The following is a 19,484-nucleotide window of genomic DNA, read 5'->3' on the forward strand; positions in this document are numbered from 1 at the left end:
AACTGTTGTGAGTACTTTGCAAGCACAGCAGTAAACTGTATATCCCTCCAGATTCCATATAATATCTACTTTACTTTGTGCTGTTTCACACCATTGAAATAACTGCTGATTGGCACAAGCACCTTCGACCTTTGGTGTAGCACATTCAGCCGGTGCACGGCCTGAATAGTTTTAAAAAGCAGCAAACTAGGGCCCAATACAGATAAATCCATTACATGCTATTGCTACAACCTGTTTTACCTGAGACAAGTTTGATTTGTGGACTTGCACTCATACCCAGGGTGAGAAATTTTAACTGACATTACTTTCCAAATTTAGATTTCCATACTTGCCTATCTCTGTGTCAAAAAAGAAACAAGATCCAGTCAGTGGGCAGAATGAGCACAGCTTGAAATACCACTCCATCAGCAGAGACCTTTGATGTCTGATGTTCTTTAATGAAACATCTCACTCACATCACAGCACCCTATTAAATCCCACTCATACAGGGAGACAGGTAAAGAGTGAGAGTAAGAAAGCCAGATCAGGAGACCGCTGACCTTTGTGTGCATGCGTGGGAGAGAGTGTGTCTTTAAGAAGTAGAAAAAGAAAGGAATAAAACACCACTGGCATCAGACGCACCATGAGTTCAAAAATCTGATTTCAAAACAACTTTATTGCAGTTCTTCGTTATATAAAACATATCTAGTTACATCACAGCTTGTTTTGTGTACAGTGTGTACTAAAGTATGAAGAGTCAAAATTAAATTAACTTTATATTTTGATTTAGTTTACATCTTTATCATACACTAGTGGGTTCCACTAAAAAAACAGTTTCATTGCCTGCAGACAGTAATGCACACAGTGCAATAGTCTGATTAAACAGCCGTCATCTAACTGGACCCATGAAAAGAAGGCAGCTAAGCAAGGCAATAGAAAGAAGCCCTAATGTGATAACATACAATAGCACATATCCCAGTAAGTGCACAGTGGTGGTTTTATCCCAATAAAATTCCCAGACAAAGTTGCAAAAACCTTCTTTTTTTTTTAAACTACATTTAATAGTTTAACCAACAAGTAACCAGTAATGTGTGATGTTACCATCTCTTTGTTTTTAGTTGTGAGCACTTGAGCAGCCAGCTGCATAGAGCCAACATGAAAGGGCGCTTGTTCTCACATCAACTACTTTATAACTGTTGGAAAGTAGCATCATTTATGGTTTTACAAGATTTTGCTCTGTTTCAGTCTTGCGCTTGACTCTCTCTTTGCATAAAGAGTGCTTAAGTTTCTACGTGACAACAGCAGCTAAGATGGCGAACTAATTCATTTAGCATCAGATTGATAATCTGAAAAGATAGCGAGCGTTAACCTTTGACTCTGGATATGACAGTTAATCAAAATGCAATTGTAAGCACACAGAAATTGGACCAAACACCAGGAAAAGCATTGGTGGAAAAATGTAAATAAAGGTTTAAAAAGTTTAACTTGGATTTAACTTCCATGGCTTGTTACCTTTTTAGATTCCCATCACAAAATTAAAAAGGGATTTAATTTTGTTTTATATTATCTTTCTGAAATTATACTGTATGAACATTACATACACAAAATTAATGCTCATTAATGAAAAATAACGTTAAATAAAGCTTTTTAAAAGCTAAAATGTTCATGTGTTTTAAGATGTCTGACAGAAAAAAGGTACCAATTATTGCATTAGTTACATTTGTGCGTTTGGTCATCTATAAAAATTTCTCACAAGACATCCTGCACATATTTCTCTGTGGTCTACCATAGTGGACATGATACAGCCACCAATCTCTGAGTAAAAAGTTTAGCGTATAGTTGCTATAGTTTGTAACTGGTTGCAAAGAGGGCAACCAAGAGCTTTTTAGCAGTGATTTTCTTTGGTTGCAAGCCTGTACTTTTCATGATGCCAGCTTTTTTTTTAAAATAAATATTAACTCACTGCTAGCCAAGCGACAAAACTCGCAAAAGTGCAAAGCAAACCAGAAACAAAATATTTGCCTTCATAGTAAAAGTGCCTCAGTGCTACAGCAAACACATTTAATTAAGTGCAGATTTTCTTTACAAGGTCAACAGCTTCAATTTCGGTTCGTATCATACTTTTAACGGCCTTACTACCGCTTGGAGAGTAGTTGGCAAACTTGCATATTCCATGCAAATTACCGGTGAACGATATCTTCTACCTATCAAAGCACTGCTAAGGAGGTTTTGTCCAGCTGGTCAGGGATATCTTCCCTAGTGACTGGTGGTTTCCAGGGTGTCACTAACTGATCTCCTGGTCTGTGTGACTAAGGCTTTATTCGTTTGACCCTATGTTGTAACCATAAATGTCACACATCCAAAATGGGGGACAAACAAACATCCCACTGTTAGTGATCATGTGTCTGCAAAAACCTCAGTAACAACAAATCTGAAGCATCTCAACTATGGTGAGACACCATCTGAACAATGGCAGCTATGAGCCCCTAAGTAATAAAATCCAAATTATCATCATCACTGGCATCTTCACACATGCACGCACGAATCCCGAAGGACCTGCAGAAAACCCACTTTTACTTTAATCACATATACATGGACCCTCATGTATTATTACCATACACACAGTTTTATATAATCACTGTAAAAATAAAAGCTTCTTCTTATTTGCTGGCGACCGTTCTCCTGTGATATCAAGACCAGCTTGACCTCAAACAAAAAGAAAAAAAAAAGAAAAAAAAAAAGGAAAAAGCTGAATAAGAGCAATTTCAAAGCAAAGCAATACATTATCTCTAATGATGTTAACAATGGATAATTTTAGCTAATCCCAGGTGATGATTAAACTGTTGGTAGTTTAGCCAGAGACGAGCAGAACTCAGAGCCACAGGTGCAGCGCAGCGGTGCTCAGACACACCAAATCACTTAGCAACCACTTTGCCTTATCACCCAGCAGTCACCGGGGTCCTGTTAGTGTATTAGCAGGGTACTCAGTCCTTTTCATTAGTGCCCCTGGCTCATATCTGCTTCCACCTGGGTCACAGATTAAATGATTTTTTCCCCCTTTTCCCCCTAAAAGGAGAGATTTGTTTTTTCCTTTTAGCCTTGCTACTTTTTTCTCTACTCTTTTCAGTTTATCAATGTACTTCACAGGGATTATTCTTCATCCTTCTTACAGAGCTGCATCTCCTTGGCTCTCTGTCCATGCTGTGTAGGGAGAAATCCCATTTATATTCTCCTTCATGGCAGGGTAAAGACCTTCTGGGATAGTTAAGTCCAGTTTCATCTGTTTGTGCGTGTGTCTGTGTGGACTCCCCTGCTTCAGATCCTTTGAGCTTAGACATCTTAATTTCCCAAAAAGTACAAATACAAAACCTGACATTTTGGGTTTCAATGTGGCAGCAGTAGGCACATTATATCTCTGCTTACTTCAAGCTCTATGAGGCAATTTTGTACCTGAAAAGCCCCAAATGTCAAAGGGGAAATGACTAGTTGACTTGTGATGAAACTTTTCCTTGGATTTAAATGTTCCATCCTCATAATGGGATGCTGAAGTGCTTTTTAGCTTTGCATTTTTCAAATAACCAATGGGGTCAGAGCCGACCCCATTGGTTTTCTAGGGAAACCATGGGGTCAAATTTGACCCCATGGGTTCTCCAGGGTTAAATTTCATTCCCCCCTTTTTTTTTTTGCATGGATAGGAGGCAAGGAGACATCAGCATTTAGGATTTAAACTGATATGACGAATGTGTTTTTCCAGGAAACTGTGCCAAGTTCAACTAAGTTGTTTTTGAACAGTTAAATGTCCTCTTCAGCTCTCAATCCACTGACTAGTCTGTGGTTGGCTCCAAGGCACTGAGGGTACACGGGTCGTCCGACACACACTGCTGCTGCTGCTGTTCCTCAATACCACGGGCAAACAGCCTGATCAACTGGCACTGGACACTGCAGAGATAAAGACACACACAAAATGCACCATTTAGCCTGAATAACAAACCATCAACTTAATGACTATGTTCTTTTCTGTGAGACTTTACTGCCCATGTGGCCGCAGAAGCAACGGAACGGCACCCCTGTGTTAGGACTCGACACGCAAACTTGAAAGAGACAGTCTGACATGCAGAAACCTTTAAAGTGCCGCCTATAACAGATGGAGTATATGCACAGAAAAAAAGCTGTAAAATGGCCAGTGTGTTGTACAATCTTAATTACTACCTGTGCCTTTTTCTCCTAAATGATACCTATATTTACGTCAGAACACCTGCTGTTTTCTTGGGGGCGTAAGCAGCAGTTAATATAATGCTTTATCTCTAGATTCTATTTATACATGAAATGAAAACACAAAATCAAGCAGAGGCATCTTCAGGTTGTAATTACATAAAAAGGTACCTTAGCTTGTTTGTAAGTATTTGTCTTTATCACAGTTGTGCCTTCAGTTTAACTTTTGCTAAAGATGTACTTCCTACATCGCACTCTTTTTTTCCCCCTCCAACTTTCCTTCCGTCGCACCCGGGCTATTACCATTTATTATCCAAGCAGCACTCTGGCTGCCTCACTCCAAGAACGATTAGTGGCGAGGAAGAGGCAATAAAAGGACGGACTTCTGCTTTAATTAAAGGGGAGTAGCCTTTTAACATGGGGAGGGCCGTTAAATTAGCAACATTACAGCGCCATGCATCATTGGCAAAGTACAATGGAGCATGAAATAAATGATGCGTCAAGCAGTGCCACGCCGGCTGTATAGAGATCTGATAGCGGGGAAAGCTGAAGTGTGGACAGGGCCAGAATAATGAGGGGGGCTAATTCCATTGAGTTGCCAAGATTGTACAGCGGGGAACAGTGAAAGACTCTCCTGACCAGAAACTATTGGACACTAGTGGTGCTAATGGCACTGCTGCTCTCGCTTCTGTCTCGCCACACAGGAGGACATCTTTATCACCAGCCCTTCTTTTATATTGACAATTTAGCTACACACAGAGTATTGTCGTTGTTAGATCTTTAAATCCTCTACATGTTTTTTCCTGCTTTTTCTTTCCAAATTCAAGTTTTCTCATATAACTCCTTAGCATCTAGCAGACCACTAGAATTATTTAGCCAAAATAGTAAAACTGTAGATTTGGGCATTATAGTTTCTTTGCTAAAAACCCTTCCTTTTGCCTGTACCTCTAACCCTAGATGGGTCACTGACAGATATTAAAAGTTTGGATAGCTTGTAGCCAAGCTAGCATTGCCATGCGAACATGTTATCAGCCTAATAAGTCTTCGGTCACTTAGGCCAGCGGGCCATGGACCGATACTGGTCCGCGAGTCGTTTGGTACCGGGTCACGAGAGTTGAGGCTCAGGTGTGAAATTGATGGTTTTCAGGGTTTTTTCGTTATTTTTGATCGTTTTTATCGTTAACTCAGTTTCCCTGGGTCTTTTCCCTTGTGCTATGAATACATTTTCTTTGTTTTGGTACCGGTACTGGTTTTATTTTGTTGTATTTATCCGCAACTCCTTAAAGGCCAGCTCGTGAAAATATTGTGGCGCAAAAAAGGTTGGGGGCCGCTGACTTAAGCCTGGAGCCCAGTTGGTAAGTCCCTGGCAATCTCCGCTAACTAGGAAAAAATGTGCATTCCCCAACCAGTTTTCTACTTGTCGAGTAGTTTGGTATCTTCCATGTTAACTAAAGTGACTGCAGCTAACTCCAGAAACCACTTGCAAACAGTTGAGGAAAACTCTCCCGACTGATGGTTGCCAACTGGTCTCCATGCCTGTGTGACTAGAACCTAAGGTCCATGTTGACCATCCTAAAACTCAGTCCACTTAAGCAGTCATCACTTTGTCAACGGCAGCTGCTCTTTAGAGGACATTTAGAGGATCTCGTTAGTTAGGTAAACCTTTTGTATATTGCCCACCCTCTAATATGCCAGTCAAAGGTATTCTTTGCTTGCACTGTTAGACACTTCTAGGTCTCTGGTCATCAGTCTGCTGACCTGTTCTGGCATGTAACCATGCTAATGTTTAACAATTCTCACTAAAAACAGTTATCTAAGGCTGATCTGAATGTCTCGATCTTTAATGGCTAAAATCGAGGATTCACAGAAGTCATTGGGATCAAGGAACATGCATGTCTGAACAGCTTTTCACAGCCATCTACCCAGTACCTTTAGGTGTTTCAAAGCCATAAACGACCAAGGCGAAAAGGCAAAGTCACGGTCACCCAAGTCCACAGGCTTTTTTCTACGATTTCAGTTTAGATCAAAGCAGCGGCTAAAAGTTGTACATCTGAGTTTTACTTCAGTGCACTGTGAATACAGAGTTGTCAGGCATACAGAACATAATCTGTTTCTACTTACGCTTTAAGACATAATACTCAGGAACATTTGGGGCAATTTAAGCCAAGATTACAGCTTAATACCCAAAAGGAAAGTCTTTACCACAAATATCCAGCCATGATGATGCAATAGGTATGAGCCCCGCACGTATTTCAATACTTCATCCATTATACTGCTCCTACAATATTATGTGCTTCAATTCAGAACCATTTGCCAGTCGTCATCTATGCCGAGTGATCCAGGCCCGTCTTTACCGCTCCGCCGCACAGAGTTCATTTTTAGTGACAAGCTTCATAAGACGGTAAAAAGAAGTTATCGAGGTTTGCTCCTCTTTACCAGGCAAAGTAGAGTTTAAAAGCATTAAAATGTCTAATATATGAGCAAAACATTCATCACAACTTATAAATAAAAATGCATTTTATTGTTTTTCCAGTGTTTGTTTCCCCAAGTTTGAGAGATTTCTTTTCTTTTTTCATTTTTTTTAAACACCTTAGTGTATTCCAGGCAATTTCACATGTTCACTGCAGTCACCAAATGTTTCTATAAATCACCCAGAGGATCTTATATGAGTATGCAAATATGCATCTAAGTAGACCATGTAACTGTACTGAAAGTCTTCCTTTTGGGGTTTAACCTCTTACCACAGAGGTTTCTTTGGTCCGGATATTCCCAGGTATTTAACCCCTAGTGGGATTTTCCCCTTGGAGGTGGTCCTCAGAGTTAATGACCCACCTTGTAATCATTTGAGTCTCGGAAGGGGTGTCAACATTATAGGTGCCACCTATAACGCTGCCCTGAGAGTCTGAGATTAAGACTACCATGACCTGGATGACATCATTCCTCACCTGAGCCAAATGCAGTATTTCTACAAGTAAGACCTTGGTTGAATCTCTTATGATGCCTCGTAGCGTACGTCACACAATTGTCTGTGCAGTCACACATGATTCTGTTGTCATTTACCTGACTTGAATGGCAACCTCAGGCAGGATCTCCCCATCGCAGCTCCAGCTGCCGAGGGGAGTGCTGTAGCCAGTCTTTGTTGCAGGCTCGCTCAGGTCTTCCAGTGAAACCAGTATGTGGCGCTCTGGCTCGAAGCGAAACTTCCTCACCCGGTGGACCTCTACAAAAGGGTGGTCAAACTGGGGGAGAAAGGCAGACCCACATGAGAAATGATGAAAGGGGAGAAGACGGACAGATAAGATAGACAAAGGAACAGATGTTCTCACAGATGCTGCAGATGTTATGCTCCCGGATCACCTGTAAAGGTTTCAAAGTGAGCAGCTTGAGAGCCGACACAAGAGCTCATCTTTGTTTTAGTGCTCGACTAAATCAACGTTTCTTCATTCAGAGTCACAAGGAAATAAGACGTACTGAACAGTGAGGATGGAAAACAGCATTTTAGAAAAGAATTTCTAATTAGAATTTCCTCATAATAAGTGTCTCCACCAAATTTTGAACTACAGCTCAATATATAATGTATAAATGCTTGTCTAACAACAATAAATGAATGATTAACCCTTGATTATGGGGAACGGAGCCTTCAGTCGCTCTGCTCCTTGGCTCTGGAAATCTCTTCCTCCAGCAATAAGAAATATAAACTCTCTTCCTGCATTTAAGTCACAGCTCAAAACATCTGTTCAAACTGGCTTATTCGCTTTAGTGCTGATTTTATCTGTTGTCAAGTTCTGTTTTGCAATTTTAACTTATTTTATGTATTTTATGACTGTTGCTCCTTTTATTAATTTTGTTCTTTTGTAAGGTGACCTTAGGTTTTTGAAAGGCACCCTCAAATAATATGTATTACTATTATTACTATTATTATTAAAGTTTCACAGAGCAAGCACATCTACTATCACATGTCCCGTTTTTCCTAACACATGATAACATTATAGCCATAATGATTTACTGACATTTTATTGGAAGTTAAAAAACAATGGCATGAACAATCTTAAGCTGTTTTACTACACAACCATCTGTAACCATAACAACTGTTAAACACTGTTCTCACTGTTACAGTACATCATAAAAAAAAAAAAATCCTCATAACTCCTGTCTACAGTGATCAAAATTTATTCAACATTCATTAACAGAACACTAAACAGACAAAGAAATGCTTATGACACATTAGCCTGGTCGTTCAAAGAGGTTGTAGAGACCTTGCATATGTGGGGCATCCACACTTTCCCCCACATTCACTGCAGCTCAGGTGCTGTTATAATATTATGGATGTGCCAATCACGCGTATGATCGTCGTTTTAATCTCAGTTTGCTCAAAATAACGACAACTAGTTCATGTTTTGGACAGTGTAGTCACATTGCAGGTTCTTGTGCATCTTCTGACCTCTGCATGACCTCATTTTGTGCACCATATTTCCCCAGTCATACAGGAAGCTGTTTGCACTTCACTGACTGTTAGATTTGTGTTGTGCTGTCATTTTTTCCCCCGCCTGCTCATTTCTTTATGTGTACTATAAGACACACGCTCCCTGTCATTCTTCATTTCCATTTGCTGTGCAAATGTACAAACCATTCATATGCAACACAAACCCCAGGAAACAATGCCGCTGTTGTGTTGTACATTATCATTGTCGTTATTATTAAATCCTTTATTTGAACAGTCTCACTGATATTGCAATCTCTTTTTCCAGCTATATATCAAAACTGCACTTTATGAGTGATCACAAATCAAGAACAACGTTGAAATATCCCAGAGACTGCTTTGTTTTCCTCAATTATAGCGAAGTATTTAAATCCAGTTTTTTCAAGTTCGGCATGAATAACACGCACAGCTCAAGTTAAAGTGTCCTGTGACCCGATATTCTAAGCACCGTCTTTAAATTTGATTAAGGAGCAGAGGCAAGCAGGAAGTCTTTGCAGCAGGGCCTTGTAAATAAACATGATAGAGAGGACCCCCCCACTTTTCCATACACGATGCCACAGCGAGTAAGAAAAGAATCGCCTGTAATAAATCGTGATGGACCGTGACACACAGAATCGAGGCTTCCAGGTGGATAAGAAGCATGCATACAAACAATATCACAGTAATCAAGTGCAGACAAAACAGTGGATTGTACACTGACCTTACGACCTGCGAATGAGAAACAGGATTCGTTTCTGTATAAAAACCCATGAAAGGCCCTTTATGCTGTTTCACTTTTCTAAAATACCCCTGCGATCTTTCAAAGCCCAGCAGGTGCCCATCACTGCAGGAACCTGGGCAAGTGTGGTAGTGGGAACGCAGACGGGTCCCATGACTTTGTCAAGGTCCTCGTTGATCTCTGTCTACGCTGCCCCAAACCAAAACTTCTGTTTCCTGAAGATTTCTCAAACTGATGGATCCATCAGGAGAAACTTGGAGTTCACCATCTAGTTCAACATGCATACTGGAGGAGCTGGGGATCAAACCACTGACATTCTGATTGGTAGGTGCCCCATTCAGGGCAGGGATAGCTCAGTAGGTAGAGTGGTGGCCCCATGATTGGAAGATCGGGGGTTCAAATCCACTGAACGGCTACCCTGAGGCACACCTGAGCAAGATGCCGTCCCTACACACTGCTCCCCAGGCGCCCAATTGCTGCCCACTGCTTCACTGAGTGAATGGGTTAAATGCAGGGAGGAATTTCCCCACAGGGATCAATAAAGTATACATTATTATTATTCTACCACCTGAGCCACAGCCCCATCCAGTGATCAGAGAATCCCATTTTCCTGAAAAATTACACTTAAATTTAGTTTACAGGCTCCTTGTGTGTAGAGTAAACATTGTATTTTTCCTACTGTCTTCTTACGGAACGTCCTTATATCAACATGTGGGCCGTTTTTCCTTCTTTTTCCAGTGACAGATGTAAACAGGCAAAAGGGAGAGATGCGGGTCAGATAACATGCAAGTGCATGAAAACTGTGTGAACGCTGGAGGAGTGAAGGAAAAGAGAAAAGAAAGATGAAAAGAAATTATTTTGTCAAAAATCCCCTTTCATCTCCGTCAGTGTTGCAGAAAGCGCACGGACAGAGCTGAACCTATTTTCTTAAACTTCACAGGGTGCCACTTTCTCTCTAAACTCCTCTCTGTTTTGTCTTGCTTTCTTTCTGTACCTTCCTCCCCTCTCTTTCTGACCCTCTCTCATCCTGAAAGTGGAGTGAAAGCCATTTATTTCACATCAGACCCGCTTTATGACTGCAGCCGCTTTGCATTCATGCTGGATGGTCTGCCTAAAAGGCTTTCTGACAAGGCCATGAATACGCTTAGTGGCTTCTCACTCCTTGTTTCTCTCTGCTTGGCTGGACAGTGATGCTGATATTAGCTGAACTCTGACGCAAAGTCCCGATCACCCTACTCATACTCGTCTCCTGTTCTGTGCCGCAAGTAAAGCGGCAAAGACAGCCTAGAGATGCAGCATGTCATCATTTTTCGTTGCCATTATCACATTCAGACATCTGCGATTCCTGGACGGTGGTTAACGAGACTTCTTTTCTTTTCCTTACACAGCTGTGACAAGTGAGTGTGTAATATAAAACAAGCTTTAAACAGCAATGCTAGCTTATCAAGCTCAAATAGCCAGGGCTAACATGCTCTCTGAAACATACTTCTATGTCAACATCTACTTACTACGATGATCGTAGCATGTGTGTGTGTATATATATGGACCTGTATAGAATAGAATTCATAGAATAGAATTCAACTTTATTGTCATTGCACATGCACAGGTACAGGGCAACGAAATGCAGTTTGCATCCATCCAGAAGTGCTTTAGTGATATAGATATATTACAATATATATTAGCAATAATATAGATATGTGAGTATATTACAGAAATGGGTCTATTATGTTATAATGTACACGGTATGAAGTATGTTGTGAATATTCTATAACTATAAGTATGTACAGGCTGTAGTGATTACAAGCTATGTACAGGATATGAACAGGATATAAATATGAAAAACTATACAGAATATGAAATAAATAACTTTACAGAATCTGAGATATACAGCTATACAGAAATGGGAACTATGCAAGTTGTAAACAGTTGTAGGGTTAAAAATTATCGTATGTACAGAATGATTATTTACACAGAGCTATACAGTAGTGCAGTTAAGGTAAGTGAGGGTGTGGATAATTTCTACAGAGGCTATATAAAGTGCTAGTGGTTGTGAGTGGTGGTTCACTCCATGTTATTATTGTGTGTTTGAGGGTACAGTTGTCCATTGTGTGTGTGTGTGTATGTTCAGTCCATGAGTTAACGTGGGTCAGATGTCAGGAGGCAGAGTTCAGGAGTCTGACAGCTGTGGGGAAGAAGCTGTTCCGGTACCTGGTGGTCTTAGTCCGGAGGCTCCTGTGGCGCCTCCCAGAGGGCAGGAGGGTGAAGAGTCCATGTGATGGGTGACTGGGGTCTCTGATGATTTTCCCAGCCCTTTTCAGACACCGCTTCCTGTAGATGTCTTTTATGGCAGGAAGTGGTGCTCCGGCGATGCGCTGGGCAGTTTTCACGACCCTCTGCAACGCCTTCCGGTCCGAGGCAGAGCAGTTCCCGTACCAGACTGTTATACAGTTGGTCAGGATGCTCTCGATGGTGCAGCGATAGAAGTTCACCAGGATGTCTGAGGACAGGTGGTTCTTCCTCAGAGTCCTCAAGAAGAAGAGGCGCTGGTGAGCCTTCTTGACCAGCTTGGAGCAGTTGGTCGTCCAGGTGAGATCCTCGGAGATGTGGACTCCCAGGAACTTGAAGCTGCTCACACGCTCCACAGCCGTCCCCTTAATGTGGATGGGTGGATGTGGGTCAGCATTCGTCCTGTAGTCCACGATGAGCTCCTTGGTCTTCTTGGTGTTAAGCAGCAGGTTGTTTGTGTCGCACCACTCAGCCAGACGATCCACCTCCTCCCTGTAGGCGGCCTCATCGTTGTCACTGATGAGGCCAATCACCGTGGTGTCATCTGCAAACTTAATGATGGTGTTGGAACCATCAGCAGGTCTGCAGTCGTGGGTGAAGAGGGAGTAGAGGAAAGGGCTCATCACACAGCCTTGTGGTACACCGGTGTTCATTGTGATGGTAGATGAGCAGCGGTTATCCAGCCGGACATGTTGGGGGCGGTTGGTCAGGAAGTCCAGTATGTACCCGTACCTCCTTAACAGACGGGCAAACAAACTAACCCCCCAGAAAAAATGTGCAAACTCCATCACACACACACACAGCAGTTATTAATGTCTCTATGTTTTTAAAATTTCCCTTATGTGCCATTCAATGTGTGTTGCCCGTATGCAACACACTCGAATTTAGTTCGAGTTATCATTAAACACAGAATTTAAAACATTCTGTGTAATCATGTAAAACAAACCAGTTGCTTGATTTGCAAACATTAAAAGGGAGGGAAATGTTGAAAACTGCTAAATAAACATCATGTATCATTTCATTAATAATTAAAACGAAGTGAAAATTCTGTTTGTTTTGTACCTTTACTTTGTAAAGGTGATTGAATGATCCGTGAATAAAAACGGAGCGGCATTAGTTGCACAGTCATTCAAACTGAATTCCCCAGCTCATGGAATAATAATGGCCATCTTATTAGTACCATATATTCAATGTTTTTAATGATAATTATTTTTTTAAATTAAGACACTGTGGTACTCTTGGTAATAGTGGTATTTGATTATAATTGATAGTTGCTGATTGTTTGGAAAAGTTTCTGATTGACAAATAAATATTCATTAGTTACATTGTTTGTTGTTGAAAACAGAAACAAAGAGCGACTTCTCCATTTGGGAAATTGGGACAATCGAGCATCGCGCTACCGTTTGCTAATTAGACCCAGACAAATCGGAGGTAATAGATAAACAGAACCAAACTGTGTCCCATTGCTAATATCTTGCTTTTGACTCTCAGCGTTTGGATTATAGCATTCAGGGGAAATCCTCAGCAGTCAAAGTCATTTTAATTCCTACATTCAGCAGCATTGCCAGTGAAGGCTGGTAATTTTATGTTGTGCATGCACATTTCTCTGAGTCATCTAGATGCTAAAATATTTAATTGGGACTGGAGACACGCTTCGTGTCACTCGGAGCAGCAAAATCTTTCCCTTTGCTTGATAATTTCACTGTAACAGCACCCGCCTCTGTGCTCTGCTCTGAATACCATTTTCTTTACTTTATCATCATCGAAATGTTTGCCTTTCTGTGCCGCTGTATAATGTCAACTTTAAAACTGGAAATCTATCAAATCATCGAATCAAACCACATCACAGGTAATATTTTACCTTTGTGATTTAAATATCAGGGCACAACTGAAAAGGAAAATCTGACATTTAGAAATCGCCTCACAATGCCGGCTTGGGCTAAAAACACTGGAAATTCACACTTTTACCAAGGAAGTCGGTGCAGATAAAATTACTTGAGATCCCTCTGAATGGGATAAACTTCCTGTGGTCCTTCCTGAGGTAATTATTACTAATCACTAGACTACCCCTGGTAATACTTGTGCTATCCTGTGAGGGCATTAGTCTGGTATGAGCCTGCTCTCCCATACAGTGTATCCCTGATGCAGCGATTACCAGTGCCTCTCTGGACTAGGGTGGAGGTTATTTATGATACGTGGGAAGGCATAAGGGCTAAGGCATTTGAACTAAAGTGAACCAGAGTTGAGAAATTGAGCAGAGTCAGCAAAGGGAGGTGCTAGCACAGCAAGTGGGCAAACTCTTCCTTCTGCTTACTCGATTACAGGCTCAACACACTCAATCCATCTGTGCACAGACTGGAAAGTCATCATGTTGAACTCGATGCTGTGCGTAGTGTTTAACACGATGATTGACAGAGGATTGCTTCACTGTTATCTGAAGATTCCTTCTGTTATCCCTGCTGGATCCGAATTGCAGTCTTTTCCATTCAGTAAGATTACGCACAGCATGCCCCGCGCTTTACATTTATCGACAGTTTAGGCATATTAGGGGAAAAGCATCTTAACTGCTGCATGCCTATTCGGTAATAGCAAGTGCATTGAGATTTGATTGCACACAGCGCAGCTGCGTACGCCCACCTGATCGTCTTTGTTGGTGTGTCGAAGAAGGTGTTTGAAGAAGTCCAGGCGGGAGCAGTTCCTCACCAGGATCAGGTCTGCATTGCCGTCAGCGAGGTGGGCGAAGGGTGACAGGCCTTTTGGACTTCGAGGACAAGCGCAGCTCATGTTGGCTGCGTTAATGGCAATAAACTTTCCATGGATCTCATTCCAGTCACTGCTGTCATCTGAAACCAACATCAACACATTTAGGTTTACAAGTAAGAACAGACTAGATGAGGTGAAGTCATTCATACACAGATGTTACTCCTCAAGCTGCAGTTCCTCTGATGGCCACTTGAGGCTGGCTCCAAAGGTGAGTCAATCCACACAGACTGATGTTAAAGTGCACGACTTTAGCTATAAAAAGAACGTCTTTGCAGCCCGTTTACATACACTTTTCCCCTTCTTAACATCTTTAAGGCAGTGTATTTTTTTTTTAAATGACCCACCTGTTTGGATTTAGTTTGGGTGTAGCCACTTTGACCGTCACGTGTGTCAACAGAAGATAAAACTGTTTCAGCAGTCTGTTGCTCAGCGCTGACTAAAAGATATGTGCGTCTGCGAAGTGCACCTATACAGTTTATGGTTGCAGTTTGCAAGCCAACTTGGAAGTCAGCAAATATGGTGCTTTATATAAGTGTGTTAGGTGTTACATGCAGTCTGATTGCAAAACTGTGGGCACAAAGCAGCTTAAGCTGCAAATTGTTCTGTGACACTTGCAAAGTAAACTTACATGTAAACACTATTAAATTGTGCGATTACTGTTGATTTGCATTACCTGTAATGCAAAACAACCATAATTACCCTTTTGTGATCGTAAGAGGCACGCAACCCAAACAGTACTTTTCACTTTAAACACACCTTTGCAGAAGAGTTCAGTTTCATATCAATGCAGCAGAGAGATATACTGCCTTTAACTCAGAGTTACGTGAACTTTACGCATGGCAGTCTTCTCCAATGAAGTTTGGACACCTAAGCATAAATTCGTCCAAATTTCCAGAATTACTCCTGGAATTACTTTGGTAGAGCGTGCAGGAGATGGGCCACTTCTCCTCTCCAGCTCCTCACCTGACACACCTGCTCCATTTCCACACAAGCGCAACTGGACATCAAATAGGTTTACACACTAGGAAGCTGGCATTTGTTGTGTTTGAAAAGAATCTTTGCTACCAAGGTCAACAGTGAGTTCAGCGAGTTTCATTCAGTTGCACATTTCTAACTTTTGATTGCTGGATGTCAGCATCTTTCTCCTTAAAACCTTTAAAAACTTGACTTGGTTTCCAGTATTCCATATGAGGTTGCCAAATGTGTAGTAATCCATTGCACTGCTGAACCACACTACAGAGCTCCAAAGCTGCCGGTGCTGTATGCTCCAAATAACCACACTCACTTTTATTTAAGTGCACTCCACTTGGAATTAAATGTGTCATGTTGATGGAGGGAAATGGTGAGTTAGCAGCAAAAAACTAAAAAAATCAAGTGGTGGTGAATGAGAAAAAAAAAAAATACTTTTTTCACAACCCCGCCTCAAGCGGTCGAAGGTAATCTTTTAAAAGTGTGAGGTTATCAGTTTGCTTTTGTCCATTTGTGCTTTTGCTTAACTTCTTCTGCTGTCTCTGCAATATTCAAACTCCTCCATGTGACATTGAGACTCTTAAACAAGCAAACCTTGAGCTGAAGAGATTTTAAGTTCACTGGAACTTTACCTGCAATTCGGCTGCAGCTCTGCCACATTTGCAAAAAACGCCACATTTAATTTCGTTTTGGAGAATTCTGAAAACCTCAAGCTATGTACTTGTACAACTGAGATAAGAGATGGAAAAAAAACCCTCATTGAGCTTGTCCAGAAGGGTCCATTATCAAGCTGAAATGAATAATCTGTGCACCATCAGGTATGTGGGTTTGAAATATTTTCTGCATTTTGCTAAGTCTTTATGAGTCCTGGGGTTAAGCTCCAAGCTTGTCACAGAGCAATAGTGATGCTGATGAGGGTCCATTAAGATCCAGATGTCTTGGCAGCCGTTCTCAGTGCAGCTACCCCGCTGACTGAGCCAAGATAGAAACTTCCCCGCCGACACCAATCTACCAAGGCTGCGAGTCTTCCGCTACGAAACGCAATTAAGCACGACGAGGTAAGGGTCAACAAAAGAAAGAGGAAGTCGTACAAAGGTGGAAGGCTGATGGGTTAACCGCGAGTTTGCTCGTTATGATTAAATGGCACGCGTGGCCTCCCATACCGCGAATGACAGACGCGATGGTTGCACTTCACAAATCACCACTCTGTTCCTCTGAGATTAGTGGCTGTTTACTTGTGCGATGGCGTATCAAAGACACAGTGCTATCACCCACGGGACCGCCGGTGTCTGTCACCAGGGTGATAGTTGCTGCAGCAAGCTGGAAAAAAGTGATCACAGACATCCAAATTAGCATCTGACTGCTCCGCGAGCACCTCAGAGGGAAAATTATGTGATCTCGGAAAGCAAAACGATTCATTACCCACCCCCCCAACACACACAGACACACACACACACGTTGCAAAAGCAAACTTACAAAGGTGATAACGCGAACCAATGATAACAAGCCCACCGAGGCTACTTTAAAACAACAGTATTCTAATTGGAAAGCAGTGATGTAAAAGTTAAAGAACAACAACAAGACATCCAACGGTGGACTGTAGGCTCTGCGTTTGGAGAATGTTTCCAAATGAGTGTTTGCTTTTGCAGGAGAGGCTGGCTCATTTGCAGTGAGGGAGTGTGTCGTGCCTCATTGATTTAGCAGTTGTCTGAGATTTCCCTCACCAGAGAAGAAGACAGGAAGAAGAAAAAAAAAAAGCACAAAACAAACAGCAGCAGTGGCGTGAGGCAAAAGCCCCTGTCAGTGCTGGCAGAGCCAAATTTTGTTCTGATTAGTGGAAACTGGTCACACGGCCCGCACAGATACACAAACAGGTTGCGCTTGCTTTTATATTTAAAACAGGCGAAAAATTAAAAAAAATATAAACACAAACACTCCAGAGGAGCCCTGAGTGCCAGATAGCCAAGAGAAGATACTGCTGAATTTAACATCCTGACACTAATTAGAGAACACACACGCACAGATCATCTGCAGCTCAGAGTACACACTAACACACACTAACACACACTAACACACACTAACACAGGAGTCAGTATTTCATCTGGCTCCAGAGGGCTTCTGCTGCGGTGTCGCGGTTTTGAGAGGGTTGGGGGTAATAAAGTGTGTGTGTACGTGTGCAAATGGTCAGAGGGAGAGCAGGAGGTGGCTGTCGTCCTCGGTCCTGTGCAGACAGAAAGAGTCCGACTGGGAACATGTAACCTCGCAAAGTAGGCGCGAGGGCTGGTTGCTGGAGATTCGGTAAATCAATAGGTTAAAAAGGAAAAAAAAAAAGAAAAAAAGAAGGCGGCTCCGGGGGGGGGCATAACAGGGGAGCTATGCACTGTCACTAAAAATCACTTTACGTTTTCTCATCAATAACTCATCAAGAATCTCATCAAGAAGTTTGCCGTGCTGCGGGAGAGAAAGAGGAAGAAGAAAAAGGAGAAGAAAAAAAATCAACCCAACAGAAAACCCAGGAGCGAAATGTTGCGAGGGAGAAGATGATGCGGTTATTTACACTCAGTCCACCTCAGGTACTTAATCTTTCGCAGAAAAAGAGAGAAAAATGCAAATCTTCCCCTGTTTTATGTGTACGACTTCAAGGGAAAAGACAGCCAGCGTGGGATTGTCTCCTCTCCTCTTTTCCCCCTTCTTCTCCTGTCTCTATTCTTAAAACTACAGCCTGTAAAAATACTCATTTTCACATGTATCAGAAGCCTGGCAATGGTTTCAAACTAGACAAACAAGCAGATAACGAGGTAGAGAAATGAGAAATGCACTTTTTCCTGTGTGATTAAGGCGGTACATTTCTAGTAATAAACCCGAACCCGTACCTTTGCCTGGCTTTTCCTTCTCCTCCGACACGTCGCTGTGCGTGTCTTTTGATGAGCGGTTGTGCTGACAGATGCTGCACCTGAAATATCAGCGACACTTTGATTAAAACATCAGTCTCCCTGCTGACATTCCAAACTTTAACAAGCCTAAATGATGCATTTGATAGGAATGCATTCGGTCCATCTGAAACCCGGCTCGGCTTATAAGTCTAAAGCCTTTTGTAGCTCGGTCATGTCACATTTTACGCTACAATAAGTTGTCGAGTTACACAGTGATGGCACTTTTTGGAAAAGGATGAAACTTTCCTGAAAACCCGAAATAAAGCGATAGCTTTTCATTTACCCGGATCGACACTGCAGCTTGTCCCTCGGATTCCCCACGTCGTCCTCGGCGGGGAGGAAAGAGACTGTGCCCTCGTAGTAGTTGTGGCTCAGAAAGGTTTTCACACCTGGAAAGGAGACACAGTCAGTGTGAGTGCAGAATCCAAATGTGCCGTGTGTTTTATTTTGTTGTGCTTAATTTCAACCTGAACTCTTTTTTTTTTTTTTTTAAGGTTTTACTAGAAAAACAAACAAACAAAACACAACACATCAGCTTTCACTTTTTAGGCAAGTATGTAACCCCCTACCCTGCAGAACCACTTTATTGATCACTGTTGATTACTGCATAAAAGTTTGATTTTTAAAAACCAAAAAAAACCCAAAACCTTTCTAGCTTATTGCATTCATATTATTTATTAATTGCACAACTCTCTTGCACAATGTCACTTTCTTCTGTAACTTCATTTTGATTTTCTGTAGTTGTATTTGTAAAGTTTTTGCACTCCCTCACAGCATAAGGCACTCACAGTGCTCCTGTGGCACTTTTATTTTAACTATGCTGTTTATTTATTGTAGGCTGCACTACCTTTTATTCTTTATCCTGCTGCTGCAATACAATTATTTCCCTTGTGGGTTCATTTGTCTACCTATACTAACTACCTGTCCATCCATTCATCCACCCATCGGTCTCTTATTGCATCACCATATCAAATGCTGGCACTGTGTCCGAGCAAATATGCAAAGGGTGTTGTTTGGTCTTTGCTGCTATCGCATGCAGAGTTGTGTCAATATTTAGAGTTTATTATATACTCCTCCTACAAATGATCATAACTGCCAAATTGTGACACCTGTAAGGATGCTGTGTTAAACGTGAACACAATAA

The 19,484-nt window shown here is 41.7% G+C and overlaps 1 protein-coding gene across 1 annotated transcript in view; it reads right to left on the reverse strand.

Moving 5' to 3' along the window:
• Positions 1–650: 650 nt before the first annotated feature.
• Positions 651–19,484, reverse strand: part of cerk (ceramide kinase) — a 53,139-nt gene continuing 34,305 nt past the window's right edge. Inside the window, exons 9-13 of the mRNA XM_080887579.1 lie at positions 18,624–18,729; positions 18,281–18,360; positions 14,313–14,518; positions 7,252–7,430; positions 651–3,918 (exon numbers count right to left, since the gene is read on the reverse strand). Coding sequence (XP_080743705.1) covers positions 3,804–3,918; positions 7,252–7,430; positions 14,313–14,518; positions 18,281–18,360; positions 18,624–18,729 — 686 coding nt within the window. The 3' untranslated portion in view covers positions 651–3,803. The remainder of the gene's footprint in view (positions 3,919–7,251; positions 7,431–14,312; positions 14,519–18,280; positions 18,361–18,623; positions 18,730–19,484) is intronic.

The sequence above is a fragment of the Rhamphochromis sp. 'chilingali' genome (genome assembly GCF_963969265.1).
Source record: "Rhamphochromis sp. 'chilingali' genome assembly, chromosome: 7".
In the NCBI taxonomy this organism is placed as follows: Eukaryota; Metazoa; Chordata; class Actinopteri; order Cichliformes; family Cichlidae; genus Rhamphochromis; species Rhamphochromis sp. 'chilingali'.